The sequence below is a fragment of the Xiphophorus couchianus genome, chromosome 18, assembly GCF_001444195.1.
Source record: "Xiphophorus couchianus chromosome 18, X_couchianus-1.0, whole genome shotgun sequence".
In the NCBI taxonomy this organism is placed as follows: domain Eukaryota; kingdom Metazoa; phylum Chordata; class Actinopteri; order Cyprinodontiformes; family Poeciliidae; genus Xiphophorus; species Xiphophorus couchianus.
In genome coordinates, this window is record NC_040245.1 from 14,751,034 (window position 1) to 14,767,401 (window position 16,368).

The 16,368-nt window shown below is 39.0% G+C and overlaps 1 protein-coding gene across 3 annotated transcripts in view; it reads right to left on the bottom strand.

Annotated features, from left to right (window-relative positions):
- The window catches only part of dscamb (Down syndrome cell adhesion molecule b), a 122,574-nt gene extending 117,998 nt beyond the window's left edge, over window positions 1-4,576 (bottom strand). The window contains exon 1 of one of the 3 annotated variants that reach the window (XM_027999005.1): window positions 3,657-4,553. In XM_027999005.1, coding sequence (XP_027854806.1) covers window positions 3,657-3,699 — 43 coding nt within the window. In that variant the 5' untranslated portion in view covers window positions 3,700-4,553. Of the gene's footprint in view, window positions 1-3,656 lie in introns of all 3 variants that reach the window. The other 2 variants (XM_027999007.1, XM_027999008.1) reach the window with 2 other exon arrangements.
- Window positions 4,577-16,368: the final 11,792 nt, after the last annotated feature.

Below are 16,368 nucleotides of genomic sequence, written 5' to 3' on the forward strand. Positions count from 1 at the left end.
TAGAAATAAACAAACAAATCTTAGCCTGGTGGGGGCCCAAGTTAAGCCTGGTGGCCCGCCCGGCTTATAATACAGTGTGTGAATCCCTGCAACATATAGCCTTCATTCAGACAGGAGTCACAGCTAACTCTAAACATAATCCAGATTTAGCAGGAGATATTCTGTCTACATTTAGAACACATATAGACCAAGCAGTTTTGCCCTCGGTTCATTTTAATGTCACCAATTCAAACTCCACAAAATAAAGTTTATCAAGTAAAATCAAGATGACAAGATGCTTTCTAGGCATCATCAGAGAGGAAGTTGATTGAACTGCACTTTCCAAACGATACTATACAGTAGGAACTTTCAACATTAACTCACCAAATTGCCCTAACAACACAGAGATGATGCTGTGCTGACAGGATGTATCTAGATAGATGAATGCCAGGGTTAAATTTTTGTTGGTTGAAAGAGAGTAAATATACATAAAATGTCCTGTTTTCATTTCCTTGTTGTGGTTTATTGACTGTTTAGTTGAGTAAATTGCTGGATTAAAACAATATGCTTGCATTTTTAGCCTTGTTAAAATGTGTATAAAGATCTAGGTGTAAATTGGAATTGTGTTGGTTTAAAAGTGAAAGTTTATAAAATGTCTAATGTTTTTTAGACATATGTTAGTGGTAGTGAGGAGCACAGGAAACAGCTGGATTAAAGTCTCAACCTATTGGTTGCAATCACATGATTTTGACCAAATGAGTTACATGTCTGCACAAGTTTTGAGGCACAACTAAGTCCAGAACTTTTCATTAGTTTCTGTCATTGTTTTGTTGTCCTTCCTGTATAATTGCCAGACATTTTTAACACATAAAATTTAAACTCCATTCTCTGGATGCCTAAGAGACCTCCTGTCAGAGATGTAGCATTTCTACCTAACGAGAGCAATTCACAGAGACAATCTCAATGGCTGATAGGACTGTAGTCTCTTCGATTGGAGATGATGGTTCACACTGAACACATCATGGTTTGTCTTTGTAAAATGAACTCAACATCTACTCAAGTGATGTCTAGACATATTTTTGTCATAGGAAAGCTTGTACAACTCAAATTTTAAAATGTCCTGTTTCTACCCACCAAATATATAGCAGTGATACCTAAGTAAGTATTTATATTCACCATTTTTCCTTACAATCCATGATTTTCTCAATTTTAGCTCCAATATAAACCAATTCAACATCGGAGTATCACATTTTTCACACAAAAAAAATGAATTCGCTGGTTTCACTTTGCGTTTTGTGACTTTTCTCTATTGTTTAGAATTTCTTTATGGTTTTTATGAATACTTTTTCCATTGTGTATAACTTTTTTAATAAACCTCTAACAGAGCACAACTGCCTGGTCACAAGATGAATAGATGTAGACAAGATTTCTGAACTCTTGTTTGAACATCACCTGAATGTAAATATTTTGCTATTTAACATGCTTGGCTGCAATTTGCCTGGGCAACATATTTAGTATATGATGTGATTCATAGACTTGCAGAGCAGCTTTTTGTGCAGGCAACTGATTAAAGCTCTTCACAAGTTGGGTACCACAACAAAATGGCAGAACCAGATCAAAGTACGGAGCATCAAGGAACAACTTCTTAATGCTCCATGCAAGCATCATCAAATGCACAGCAACATATAGGTTTTCTAGACTGCATTGTAAGTATAGAATTTGGTAGGGGTTGTGGGGGGATGTTGGACGAAGCTTGCAACATCCATTACACAGGTTACCATAGAGACAGGCCAGTGAGAGCAGGCCCAACTAGGAAACAGCAAGAATTGTCTGGAATTCAATCTCTGTGCTGGCTTCAATCTGCAAGGTCATTCATTCATTCTGACAATGACTGCTCAGCCGATGAACACCTCCTTCTCATGATAATCAACAAAACATCCAGCTGCAGAGGACAAAGTCTTACAGCCAGGCTCTGCTACAGTGATGGAGAATTCAAGTAAAAGCAATGGATGGAAATGCGCTTTATACAACATCTTAGGACACATTAGCACTGGAAAAGTACGACGTCTGCCACTGAGCGCTGTCTGCGGCTTAATCCCTATCAGTTATTTGCCACAGGCCCCCTCAATAATCCCTTACGCAATAAATGGACACAATCTTGCATGGTGGTTGATCTAATGTCAGAGCCAGATGATTATGATTAATGAGGATTCCTTATTGTTCCTTTATGAGTTTCAGCACAAGCTGGGCTGAGGGAGATACCATTTTATATGGAGTCGGTGTCAATAAACAGCGCCGACCAAGGGCTGCCTCGGCTCCGAAAAAGAAAAAAAAAACAGTCGACATAGAAACAAAAATCAATTTCGAAGCCGTATTTTATCATTCCGGCTAGAGGGGAAAATCCATTTTGGGGGACACACATATCGCAGCTCCTTGATGCGGTAAAACATATTCATACCTGTAATTCTCAGTTTTGGCTATTCTTGATTCGTAAATTCATCTTTTTCATTTTAGCCCTTTTTTCATCCAAAGCCAGCCAACCATTGGCTGGTTCTCTTTCGGTACAGGAACGAACCCCAAGATGTCGCCCGTGTTTTTCTTATGGATGTGTTTCCATTTTCTTTCCCTTCTCCTTCATCTAACACTCCCTTTGCTTTCCCCCTGTTTTCGTACACACCCCGGCAGCCATAATCCCTCCCTGTAGAAGCTACTGTGGCCAGTACGTGAATGCAATAAACTGTATCAATTTTCCACCATTGATTGTGGATATACTAGATGGGTGCACAAAAATTCTGTGCTTACTAACAGCAATGTGCAGTGCTGCACAAAAGTGCAAAAAGAGCATGAGTTGTAAAAATTACTCATTATTTGAAGAGAAAAGGGAAATCTGATACCAACATTTATTTATGTAGGAACTCCTTTAACATTATGCTTTTGTACTTGCTATATTAACTGTCTTAATTATCCTAAGCTAAGATCTCTAAACGGCATTTTGGAAATAATAAAACTGATCAAATTAATGTGAAAATGTTTTGAGGAAAGGATCGGTTACAAGCGACGCATGACTTAAAAATAATCTTAATGCAAAAACAAAATGCATGCTCCAGGTGTCTAATTTTGCCATTTGAACACCTTTTCATTCATTCAAGCCAACATGAACTTGAAAAATATGTTCACAGTGGGGGAGGGGGAAAGGGTTAAACCAAGTGTCCATTATATTAAAGACGTCACTTATTACTAAGGGCCACAGTGGAAGTAAGCTGACAGGATGAGAACTGTTTTGCAACAAAACAATAATTTGATGCAATTCAGTTCATCAAAACTTTAAAGAAATCACCAAATTTATCAGTGCATTTACGGTTTTATCTGTGACATAAAGCCCACAAACAACATTGTGGTTTCGTTTGGCTCAGAATGTGCCTCTGAAGGCCATAAAATGTGTATTTTTGCAGGAGAGCTTGAGGGATTTATCAGTTCAAGCCTCACCCATCTCTCCCTCTCCATCAGGGGTGTCAAGCCTTTTGACAACTGTACAAAATCCATTCCATGTGGGTCACAGGTGACCTTCCATACTCCCTCCTTCAGTCATTTAGCAGTCTGGCACTAATTTGTTTTTTGTTTTGTTTCTGTTTTCTGCATAAGGTGACAGACATTTAAGTGGCATGTTAAAAACTTACCATTCAAGATGCTCTGGAGAAAGATAAAAGCCAATATCCACATGCCCTGCTCCGTTCAATCCCCCTAAAGCTATGCTTTCTCGTCTTCCTCCGACCGGTGCCTCCCTGGGTTTCTCTTCAGTGCGCCTAGTGTAAGGTTAAACATTTGCGTGTGTCTTGAAGCGAACCAGTCCGGGTCTCTATACTTTTTTAATTTAATTTTTTTTCTTCCCTACTTTTATTTCGCGCCGCTGACCTATGTCTATGCTTTTATTTTTTGCGCTTGGACAGAATGAGGCTCTGTGATTGTCTTGGGGAGAGCGCTGCGCGCAGACTCTCCTCTTGTGCTCCGCGTCTTGCTGCTTCTCCCTGTTATTCAAAGGGGATGCTGAAGTGGTAAAGCCCAGGTGTGTGTGATGCTGAGTCAGAGCCGGGTCCTGGTGCCAGAAATAATTCCCCAAATTAGCCCCGAACTAAATCTCCAAAACAAATAAGAAGAAAAGGGAAGAAAAAAAATCAAAAGCTTCGATTATCTAATTTAAACAAAAACTCTCGGTTCATCCTTGAGAGAAAAAATAGTTTCAGACAATTAAAAATAGTCCAACTAATAGAGCAATGAAGCAAAAAAAGTGGAAAGAGGATAAGACAATGAAAAGGACGCTGTTTTTTTCTGACTCCAAAGTCACACCATCTTCACCGCCTCTTTGCGTCCAGCAAGGAGCGACCAAGCACATCTTCCCCGCTGTCGATCTCTAATCGCAGCCTCACGGAGTCTCTGAGCATTACACAGAATAACTCTCTCCCCCTGCCCCTGTAGACGCTTTAATTCCTCATTGCCTTAAAGGAGCAGAGGCGGCTACCGGTCCGTCTTGAGGGCAGGACACCAGGAGGAGGAGGTGTGAGAGAACGCGCTGAGTGGGGCATTTGCATTAAGGAAATAAGGCACCTGACGCACCGAGGCACCAAGGATTTTTACGCACGGGGTTTTATCAGCTCACGGAGAAGGCGGTGTCTGTTTCTGTGCAGGTGTACTCATCATTCAGATCTGGCATTGATTGATCTAGATTTCCAGGGTGTGTTTTCTTTTCCTTTCTTTCTGTATTTATTTTACCTCAGGGGCGTCTCCATAAAGGTTTGCAAGGGGTATCTAGATGGGGGACACCAATAATCAAGAGCTGGCGCACAAAATAGTGAAACTAATAACTAATAACTATGGTGAAACTAATATTTATGTTCAGTCATGACATAAGGGGAAGAACATCCTGTGTAGGTTTTTATAGTCCTGTCTAGGTCATGCCTCCAAACACCTATCAAAAGTCAGCTGATTTGATATTTTATGTGTAGTTCAAGTTTAGTTCTGGAGCTACTATCCTGCAACTTTTAGATGCAGTCCCTCTCCAACACACCTGAATCACATGAATGGCTCCTTACCAGACCTCTGCGGGATTCAATAGCATGTGGATGAGGGAATTCAGTGATATTATTCTGGTGCATAAGAGAAAGAATGCTTGTAAAGTTACCAGGATCTAGAGGACTGGACTTGGCACCCCTGCACCCCTGTTTTAGGACTTGCATTTTTAACCCCTTTATGTCAGTGATATAAGTGCTGTGTTGAGAGACATGAGGAAAATAGGAACAATGAAGTCAAGAGCAACAGTCACATCCAGCAAAGCACAAACAAAAATCAGGAGATTAAATATATTGAGGCAGGGGTGGAAAATGAAAATGGAACTAGATGAACAAATCAGAAGAGATGTGGTACAGCGGTGACATAAGGCCAGCAGGAAAACTGAGAGAGGGGAACCAATTAACACAAAATGAGCTGGACTTTGTCTATATCAGACTAAAACTGATTTAAGATAAATAAATCCAAATTGACAAAGAATTGAACAAATTCCTTTGTGAATCTGTTCATTCACAGCGGAATGAACACGTATGGAAACACTTTACTAATATTAATGAACACAGAGAAATAAATTAAAAAAACATTTTTATTTTAACTTGCTGATTTTCAGTTAGCTGCAGTTGATGAAAGACTGACTGGTTTTGCTCTCTGGCTCAGGTTGATGAACATCAAACAGTCCTAACTTTCAGCTAATTCCTAGAGGTGAACACTGAAATATGATCCTCATCCGCTTGGTTCATCCAGCTTTACCCTTTGTGATCAAATTGTAACAGTGCATGTATTTGTGCCAAAAATATCTGGAACAGCCATGTCAATTCGGCGTACCAAACAAGTACACTACTGTTTTATACATGAACACATGCAGAGTGCAGGTGTATAGAACTCAGTGCGCTTTGTAATGCTTTGTAGCAACAACAAGACTCAGACTAGATTTATTTTTGATAAATGTATAACATTACAAAAATAAAAAGTAAAAAATGAAACACAATTTTACAAACCAATAATTTACCAAAAAAGGAATAGGCTGAAGCCAAGGCTTACACTTGCCTACCCTATAGAAGTTTGAATCTGAAAATGAAAACAGATGGAAACTCGTAGATAGAAGCGTCTCCCACCAGACGCTTTAGCACCAGCTTATTAATTTGTTCGAACATTGTGAATTTAAAGCAATGTGTGAGCCAATAATCAGTTGAAGTGTTTTAATAGGTGAAAGCTCCTTATTCATTTTCTTTTGTAATAATTTCACATCTTTTCAATTGGGGCTCAATGAAGTTTGGAAAAGGAAACATTTAGATCAGCTCTCAATGTTGACAAATCAAACAACAACAAAACAATTTCTGATAAACTTTCCATGAGAACTGAATAGAGAAGGTCCTCCTCAGGATAAACAAAACGCCCGTTCTAACACCTCTTTGTAGAAATGCAAACCTTCATAAACAATGAATGCACATTTTTGTGCAGCTAAAAGACAAAATATGGGAATGTTTTTTTCTTTTATTTTACTCAACCTCACTTTTAAATATTTTTTAGGAAAAGACAAAGAAAATGCAGTGTTCAGTCATAGTCTGAAGAAAATGGTTAAACAGTATTTTGCAGCCCTAAAGGCACTTATACACACACACACACTCTGCACATCGCCTCCCTGAACCCCATAATCCAACCCGCCACCACCCCTCCATTTTAATGCTTGCCTTGAAGTCAAGGGTATTGCTGTGGAAGGCTGCAGAAGCCTTGTGGGCCTGTCCACACAGTCGGGTTACACTGAATGTGATTTAACCAGCAGCACAGTTTGCAGCTTACTCCCTATCCCACATGACAGGACGCTACTGAGAGTGAAATCTCCCGGCGACTCATTTTATTTATGTGCTTATACCTGATCTGAGAGGACAGGGTTCTTTTGTTTTGTTTTTCTTGTTTTGTTTTGCTTTTCAATTCTGAATGTAGAAGAAAAAAAGATAAAGCAAGATGAAGATGTATAATGGTGACAGATTTTTACACAGATCACTCAAAGGGCTAATGTGTGTGTTTGCTGCAGATGTTGGATAAATTCTGTGGCCGTGTGAGTGCAGGTGTTGTGCTCAGTGCATTTTTCTGTTTAGTTGGGGCTTCTTGTCTACAATATCTGCCCACTTGTCTGCTTGGCTCTCTTCACGCCGGTGCAGCAGACAAACAGGAGTGCCGCTCTGCATTTGCTGATGTCTGTACCAGAACACACTGTTCCAGAATGCCTCAAATGCTTTTTTTTGTCTTTGTTGTTTTCCTTCTTCTTGATGTTTTTCTTCAGATGTTCAAATAGGACATTTCCTTTATTCAAAAAAAAGAAAAATACTGCCTGATTTTTTTGTCTTGCTTTTGTTGCTCCAGAATGCATGTTTAATTGAGTAAGAGGATAAAGTAACTTGCTTATTTGCTTAAGCTGTACGATAAATCCAAATAAGTTTAAGTCTATGTGGTGCTAAGGATAAAACACTGGTGAATCAGGGCAGTGGGTCAGAGATCCTGCCTCAGTCAGTTAACGGGGGATTAGTAGGAGCGTGCTTCTGCGTTAGCTCTAAACTGTTATAAACATACAAGCAAGTTAATCAAGAGATGCAAACATTTTTATTTTATATATGTGGATGTTTAAACGTTAAAATTCACTGTCAGTGTTGCTGAATTTTCACAAAATAATAAATAAATCAATCAAGAGCTTTTGATTCCAATAGGAGCTTTTACCCAGTGAAAATTACCAAAAAGCCTTTGTGATCCTAATTTCTCTGTTACATGTGGTCACATGTACAGTATGTGATGCATGAAAAAGAATGTCAAAATAACAAATGTGACACATTTTTCCATAGCTCACCCCTCAACAGTGTTAGGAGAATTAAAATTTGTTTTCTTTTCAACTAAAGGTGACATTCACAGCCTGCAAAGGCAAACAAGCTCAAAGGACGGAAGAAGAGAAAGATCTGAATGTGGGTTCAAGGGATTGACAGAAGGATCCTTGGCATTAGAGCGTGCCATCTGACATTTTCAGAGAAATTAAGCATCAGCGTAATATAGCTCGGCAAACGGGATTTTATGGGAAGCTGAAATGAATACATTTGGAGGAATAAATAAAGCAACGCAAATAAAAAAAGGCTAAGTTTGTTTGCATGAGACTGTAAAACTAAAGTATTTAGGCATGGAGTCACACAGCCGAATGAACATTTCCTGGGGGTTATGTGTTGTGTGTACAGTATATACAGTCTCCCACCAGTGTACACATACATCAAGCATATAACTTGTCTCAGTATAAGAGTGTGTTTGACAGCAAACAGGTGGTGACATCTACACTGACCAACTGACCTAACAGCATGCAGATGTCATTTACTGAGAATAATTAATAGTAGGATACTCTGAATGTCTATTTGCAGTGATTATTCTATTATTTTGTCACCTTCCTAAAATAATAGTCAATTTTTTGCCAAAAATGATTCTGGCCAAAAAAAAAGCCTCTTTTTGCAATAAGATGACTTTGCCAAACAATCACTTTTGGTAAAAAATGACTTAGCCCATTATTTTTAGGGACGTGGTGATTTGTGGAATGACCCATGGCTGAAACTTCAATGTTGGCTAATGTTTGTATGTTCTGATGCTGTTTGGTCACATCTGATTTAAACATGATATTCACTAAGGCGCAAACTAAGTCCTGAATCTCATGTTTTGCGTTGTTTTGTTGGGGGGGGAGGGTTGTTTTGTTTTTGGCCTACAAGAAAAATGCTAAATGTGCTAGAGTCCACCACAGGAGTTAACCTGGGTTAGGGTTGGTGAGAAGACAAATAATGAAGCTAAATATAGGGCTATCCTTAAATGAAACCAGTTACAAAAGACAAGGCTGGTGCAGGATAATAACCCTGAAAATACAGCCAGGAAAGGAATCTTATCACATTTGCCTGTGAGAATGGTCCAGTCAAAGTCAAGACCTAAGTACAAGTGAGAATCTTAGGTAAGACTTGAAAATAATATATGTTTGCACGTTTCCCATAAATTTCTTCTGAGCTTGAGCTATTTTACAAAGTTAAATGGACAACATTTTCCACATTTTGAGGTAAAAAGTTGGTAGAGACATAAAAAATAAAAATCCACACTGCAATCCTTGGGTTAGTACTTTAAAAACCTATTACCTAAAAACAGTCTCTATAATAATGCACAAATTGGAGTTGGTGTTTAAATAAAATCCTAATTAAATAAATTGAATTTTGTGGCTCCTATGTGACAGAACATGAAAGAAATTGGAGTGATAGGAAACATTTTATAGCACTGTTGTAGTTTTGGTTTGAAAATTGTATTTAACAGACATTGGAGTTTGTTGCCAATAAAATCTTGCTAGAAAACAGGTGCTCATGTTTATCTCTTACAACAGTCGAACAGCTGTACAACTGATGTGAAAGACAATACGTTAATTTTCACTCTGAAGGCAAGAGCCATGACCTTGTGGTCAATAAGCTGAGTTATTCAGCCATGAACCCTAACCCAATTATCCTTAGGCACAGCTGAGAAGGTATAGACAATGTCATATCTCTAAAAAACAAGATGCAGTCAAAGGACCCAGCATGTGGTAAAATGGTAAGCAGTTCCTTTCAGTTCCCTGCCCCACCCCGCTCCTGCTATGATGCCTAAACAGTGGTAAGTGATTGTGACAATGGGGCCCTGGGCTGCTGCAGACAGTACTGGCCTTGCTGTGTGGCCATGTGTGTCTGCATGTGCGTGTATGCTAACAGAAAACAAAAGAGTACATATGAGGCACTTCATGAGCTGAGGACATGAATCTGTATGCCAACACTGAATCTGTTGGTCCACTTTGTTTTAATTCCCACTTTTACTGTGAATGATAAAATTAGAACAAAGGTTGTTGTTGCGTTTTTACAAGTTCCTCTTATATTGTTTATCTATCCATTACATGCTGAAGGAGAACAGCACAGTGTTTTGTTTTTTATTGAATAAGAAAAAAGTGAGCAAGCTGCTGAAATGTGGGCAAATCAAACAAACATACTTTGGTTTTACTTGCATAAGCGATGCCCTCATCCAGTCCTCATTAGCTAATATCCTGCAACTTTTAGATGCATCCCTTCTCTAAAACACTTGAATCATATGAATGGCTCATTATCAGGCCTCTCCAGAGCTAAATGACTGTGCTGATGAAGTCATTCAGTTGACATTGACGTGTTGGAGAAGGGATGCATCTAAAAGTTGTAGGACACTATAGTACTGTAAAGAAACCATTCATCCTCAGGGAGAACATTGAAACTCCACATACCCTTCCCTGGAGGCAAATAACCCTAGAACAGCACCAAAAGCTACCCAAGTTCTGTTACAGGGAGCAACTTAAATGTTAGTGTGTGAAATCCAGTACACTTATACTGCTTCTGTAGGATTTTAGATGTGAATTTGCAGTCGGTTGCTGCTAAATAAATGAAATTGACTAACTGATGATCTGCAAGTTAGCACCTCTGTTTAAGCAGGATGTCTGAAAGTTGCTGGTTTGGAGCAATAAAGAGCATGTTAACACAATGCCAGAGAGAAAAGAAATCAGTAAAGATCTTTAAAAAGCAATTCTTGCTACTGATCGATATGCCAAGGGTCATGAGGTCGAATCCTTTTTTCTTCTTTACCATTGGAGAGCACTCAATATATGTCAATCTTTTCAGGAGTTCTCCCAAAGATCAGATAATGATTAGACAATCGTAAAATTGTCCACAATTACATTTAATTGTAATTGTGGACATTTAATTGTGTAAATGTCCACAATTACATGTTAATAATAAATATCAGTTGATTAAGTAAAATAGGTTTAAAACGTTCACTTAGGTATAAATTAAATAGATGTTTTATTTGGAAACATTAATTTAATTGACACACAAATATCCACTATATCCTATTAATATCCTATTATGAAGTTGACCTGACCTTTGCCACTGTAACTACTTCAGCTCTTTTGGGAAGGTTTTCCACAAGGTTCAAGATTATGTTTTATTGGTAAGGAAAGACAAGTTGTTAGACTAGGAGAGGTGGTTAAAATTTTCCACCCTAGTTCATCCGCATGTGATCTATCAGTTTGAGGTTACAGCTGTGCAGAAGAGTCAACGTGTTCCAGATCAATTTCAATCATCCAATCCTTGTGCTTTGGTGCACATATTGGAACAGGTGTTGGCAAAAGCTTTTCTCGCAAAGCTGGAAGCAGGATTGTAAAATATTTTCTTGCCCAACTTCTGAAAAACATAACCACACCATAATTTCCTTTGTGCCAAACTTTAAACTTTAAAATGCAGTCAGGCAAACACTGTTCTCCTGGCAAATCCCAAACTCAGACTCATACATTGGATTGCTATATAGACAAGAATAACTTTTCATTGTGGATAATCTGTCTGTGTTGTTCTGGAGTCTACAGGTTGTGGTCTTTATACTTGGTGCCAGAAAAAGTTTGGTAATTTATAGCTGCTGACTATGCAGAAAATTGTTGACCTGACCCCACTCTGTCATTTTACGTGACCTAAACTTTGTGGCTGAGTCACTATTGTTCCTAATCCCTTCTGCTATGTGTTAATACCACAAACAGCTGACTGGAAAATTTAGTCACAAGGAAATTTTATCCATTGGACTTTTTGCACAGGTGTCATCCTATGATAGTACTGCACTGAAATTAAAAGAGTTCGTGAAAGCAACTTTCACAAGCCTTTCACAAAATGTCTGCATGCCTGGGTGCTACAGTTTTATACATTTGTAGCCATACATGTGATGGGAACACCTACTTTCAATGACCTGGTTCATTCTTTTATTTTACTCACTTTTGTCCAATCACACCTAAATGTTTATTAAATCATTGGTTTTGTTAAGATTATATGCTGCCCAGTTTTCTTGGTTCTCTACCAGATTGTTATCTTGATATTGTCTTGTCTTACCAGCTAAATAGATAGGTTTATGTAAAGTTGTGACATGTACAGGTATTTTATTTCTATCATCCATTTTTGTTAGTTCTTTCCGAGTCTACCAACTCAAGTAACTTTGACTTAACATACCGGTTAATGTTTTGCAGACTTGTTGTAGGCTACTAAAGTGGGCCATCTGGTTTAAAACTAGACTGATGCAAACTAACTTTAAAAATTAAAATAATTAATTATCGACGTTCTTAAAACAAAGTAATTCCATCAGTGTACTTCTTCTGTTTTGCTGTTTCCCAAGCCAAGATAAAGGATGTGGGGAATTATTTTTAAAAGGGGAAACAGCAAGAAAGATTGATAATAATAACTATTTTTGTTCCAAACGTACTTATTTGCAAATTTTTTGTTCTCCCGTAGAAATATACCTCTGTCCAACAGCTTCCATTACCCTTACATCTGCATGGATTATTAAGCAAATTATATGATTTGGTATCGTAGGGGCTTGTCAAAATTCCAATTTCTATTTTTCTTACAAGGATTCGGCAACATGATTGCTACTTCAACAAAATACTGTCCCTGGCCTGAAGAACTATTTTGTAGGGGGTGCACAAGAAAATTGTTCATTACCAGGCAAAGTGAACGAATAAACTCTATTCAACTACTGCAGAGAATTAGTTAATAATGATATTAGACTGAAACTTTGCTCACTGATCTGTTGTGATATTTCGTAAAGGTAAAACACATTTGACTTCAGTAGTCATTTCCTTGTAGTATTAGCTGAGTGAAGTGCAGCTCTTCTGTCACTGTTGATTGAGTGGAACATAAACCAAACAGGCTGGTATTTATTATAAAAATCTGTAATTTGTCCCAATGATGGACATTCTCATTCAGCTGTGGATTCTTCCATCCTGTATCGTCTTCCCAGTAGGTCACTGCCTCCAAACACCTGCTTGTGCACACATACATCCGTCCCTCCTTGTATGTCCACTGGTCGACTCTTATTTTACCGACGTGTGTGCAGACGGGTGGGGTAATCCCTAAGGATGGGGCCACTTGTTTTGACAACTCCTGTGAAGACCAGTGTCTCAAAACAAAACATAGACTGGCCAATCACCAGCAAAATGTCGGCCCTTGGCTCACTCTTCCACCACCCAGAGGAGGATCAGGTTGCCTTTACAATATGCGGCCCATTAACTCAGAATAGAAACATCCTAAGCACAGCTATGATGATCCCCTTTGTTTGCTAAGACAATGACATTGATAAAAGACAAGCCACACTCGTGGCTCCTGATACAAGTGAGTGTAAGGTTACAAGTTGCCCAGTCTAGAGTGATGGGTCCCCTAAACAGACTTCTTCGTGGTATAGCTTTACACTGCACAGTCCCCTAGGGATGAAAAGACACCTGCAGGTCAATCAGCATTAGGACACATGCACACTCTTTAAATTACAACCAAGAGGGTGCCAACTGCATCAAGTCAATCAAGTCTTTTGAAGTCATCATGCCACAGGTACGCCTGACAAAATACTGAAAATGAGATGCATTTGTTTTGATGTCCATGTAAAGAGAATATAGAGGGGTTCTTAGTGTGGTTACATCGCCTGGTAAAATCAAGGAGATCAAGAGTGTATTCTGGAAAAATAATCAAGTAGTTGTGGCTGCACAGTTATGCTATATATACCTGTGTGGTGGAGCTTTTCACAAGATATTACATTATTATAGAAATTAAGAAAATGAATTTAGCTAATGTATATTGTTTTATTAAAAAAATAAGTTAAATCGTGATCTAGCTATTCCTTCTGCAGACTAAAACCACTTAGACCTTCTTTTTCAGTGTTGGAATTGAACCGTCTCAGACAAACCTCCTCAGTATTTTTCCGTTGTCGCTTTCAATGCCATTTTTGTTAGCTCTGTTGCATTGTAGCAAGAAGGCTTTGTTCAAACCCTGTGACCCTATATGGATAATAGATAAAATGGCTAATAAAAGAAACTCACCTTTGTCCTTGTAAGAACTGGAAATCTTCATTTTAAACCGTTTTATGTGTCTTTAGAATTAACCAAGTAATGGTATACAGTATAGATAAATATGAACAAAGATCATCACAAATGGCAGGACTTCAGTTTGTCCAGTACTTTTATGACAATGTCAAATTGTAGGAAACCAAAGTCCTTGACATAATTTGTCAGGCATTGGACAAATTGGATGCAATGAATGTAATTTTAATACAAATTCAAAAGCAACCCTTTTTTATATACAACCTAATTTGAATCTCCATTCACACAAAATGCTGGTTTTAAATTTTAAAAAAGTGTAGCACTTTTCAGAAGAAAAGCAAATGAGTCATGATCTAAATTCCCCTGAAAACCTTTCAAGAGAGCTGAAGTCATCACTATTTCATAAGGAATTCAAACTAAAATGGCTTGAGACATTGTGGAGTGTAATTGCAGATAATCTTTAAATAATTCGGTTAAATCATCATGAACAGAAATGACAGAATATAAAAGGTATACTTCCAGGAATTGGTTTACACATATCTTGCTTTTATAATAGTCTTGCACTATATTTCTTGCATTATAGTTTCTAATTTAATACAGTGATGTGCCACTGGAAAACCAAGAAAAACTCACCAGAGCAGAAACTGGGGGGAAAAAATATATAAAAGCTACCAAATTCTGAAAGAATACAGATTTTTGTTTTTTGCAAAATATACTAACTGAAGTTGTGAAGAAACAATCACATGCTTTAAATAGCAATTTAAATAGAAGCTGAATTCAAACTTTGTGTTTGAATTCAGCTTGCGTACAGAGTAAATTTGAGCTGTTTCAGGGACTGAGGAAACTCACAGCTGATTAACCTACCAGGCTTTATCGGCTCTTCACACACTTTTGTTATTGGTTTCGACCAATAAGATGAACATTGAAAGAAACACCTGGCTATTTAACATTACGACAACAATGCAGTATTGCATGTTTTTGTCCTTTGTTTTAGCCTATCTTCAAAGATGTCCTATATATGAACTGCTAACACAAATCAGTCTGAAAGATTACATTTCCGGTCTGAGGAATGGACCACAGACTTTGCAATTCAGTAACCTTTCCCATCTCCCACAGTTTCTGCAGCTAACACCCCAGTCTACTAGAGCAACCCAAGCCACTTTCCCATTGGTTAGCCCCAAGGCACAGAGGAGCATATCTGTAGCCAACCTTGACGTGCTAAACTAGGACGCTGAAGGGGACAGAAATGGGAGGAGAAGAGTGCAGGGGAGTGAGAGCGTATGGAGGAGGCAGAGAGTTTGGGGGGGTGGAACCAAAAAACGTAATGAAAAGCTGCTGAAGGTGTGGCAGGAATAAGGAAGTGAGGCTGATGGAGGAGTGGGGGCAGAGAAAAACGGGAAAGGGGGAGCGGTGGGGGAATCTGAGTTAAGATGGAAAATAGAAGTATAGGGAGGGAGAGAATAGGGTGGATTTTGGTCATTTGTACTCTAGCTCTATCTGCGCCTGGTCTCTGTCTCCTCCTTTTCTCTGTTCAAAAAAATTGAAAAATCAATACACCCACGCTCTGATATATCCCCACATGAGCCGAATCATTAAAAATATATAATCAAACACCTTTATCATCATTTTTTACCACCGTTACCATCATCACGAATGACAACGGCCACAGACATCAGTATATTCTGAACATGGCTGTAACATAATAACCCAATCAATGACCTTCTAATTATTCCAGTGTCGCAGTCGATTGTCCAGTTGAAGAGGTTCTGCAGCCTTGACTCACAGAGCACACATGGAGGCAGACGGGCTGCTGTCAAATGCACAGAGCACAACTGAAGCGGGGCTGTTGTTAGAAGAATATCTGACTTCTCAGCTTCACAACTCAATCCAACTCAGGGTCGCTGTGTTGCCTAGTAACGATGGCACACCACTGACCTTATCTATGTGGTCATAAAAATGTATGAAGGAGCCCCTCCTGGCCCCCCACCACATTGCTGTCCAACCTCCTCCTTTCCTCCTATCGTTCCGGCCTTCCTACGACCTCTCTACACCCCCTACTCTGGTGGGTGGGTGGTGGGAGGCTGAGATGATGCAGATTGCATACTATGAAACTGATAGATAGCTGTAAGAACAGAGGGACACAGTCAAGCGCAAAGGAGACTCAAGAGCGCTCTGCAAGGTGAGCTGGTGCACCAGCCCTCATCGCACCATTCATTCAGTGTGGTGTCTTCTCAGAGAAACAGAACTGAGTATGGGAATAACGTAGAGGCTCCTGCAAATTTTGCATGGCAAGTGTGTGAGAGCAATTTGCTGGTGAGAGATGAGGTGTACCTGATCTCCATTCACTCATGGGACCAAAGAGCCAGGTTCAGTGCGTGTAATTGGAAAAACCTTGGAGATGCCCGTCCTAATGAGGGAGCAAACTCCAGGTGTCG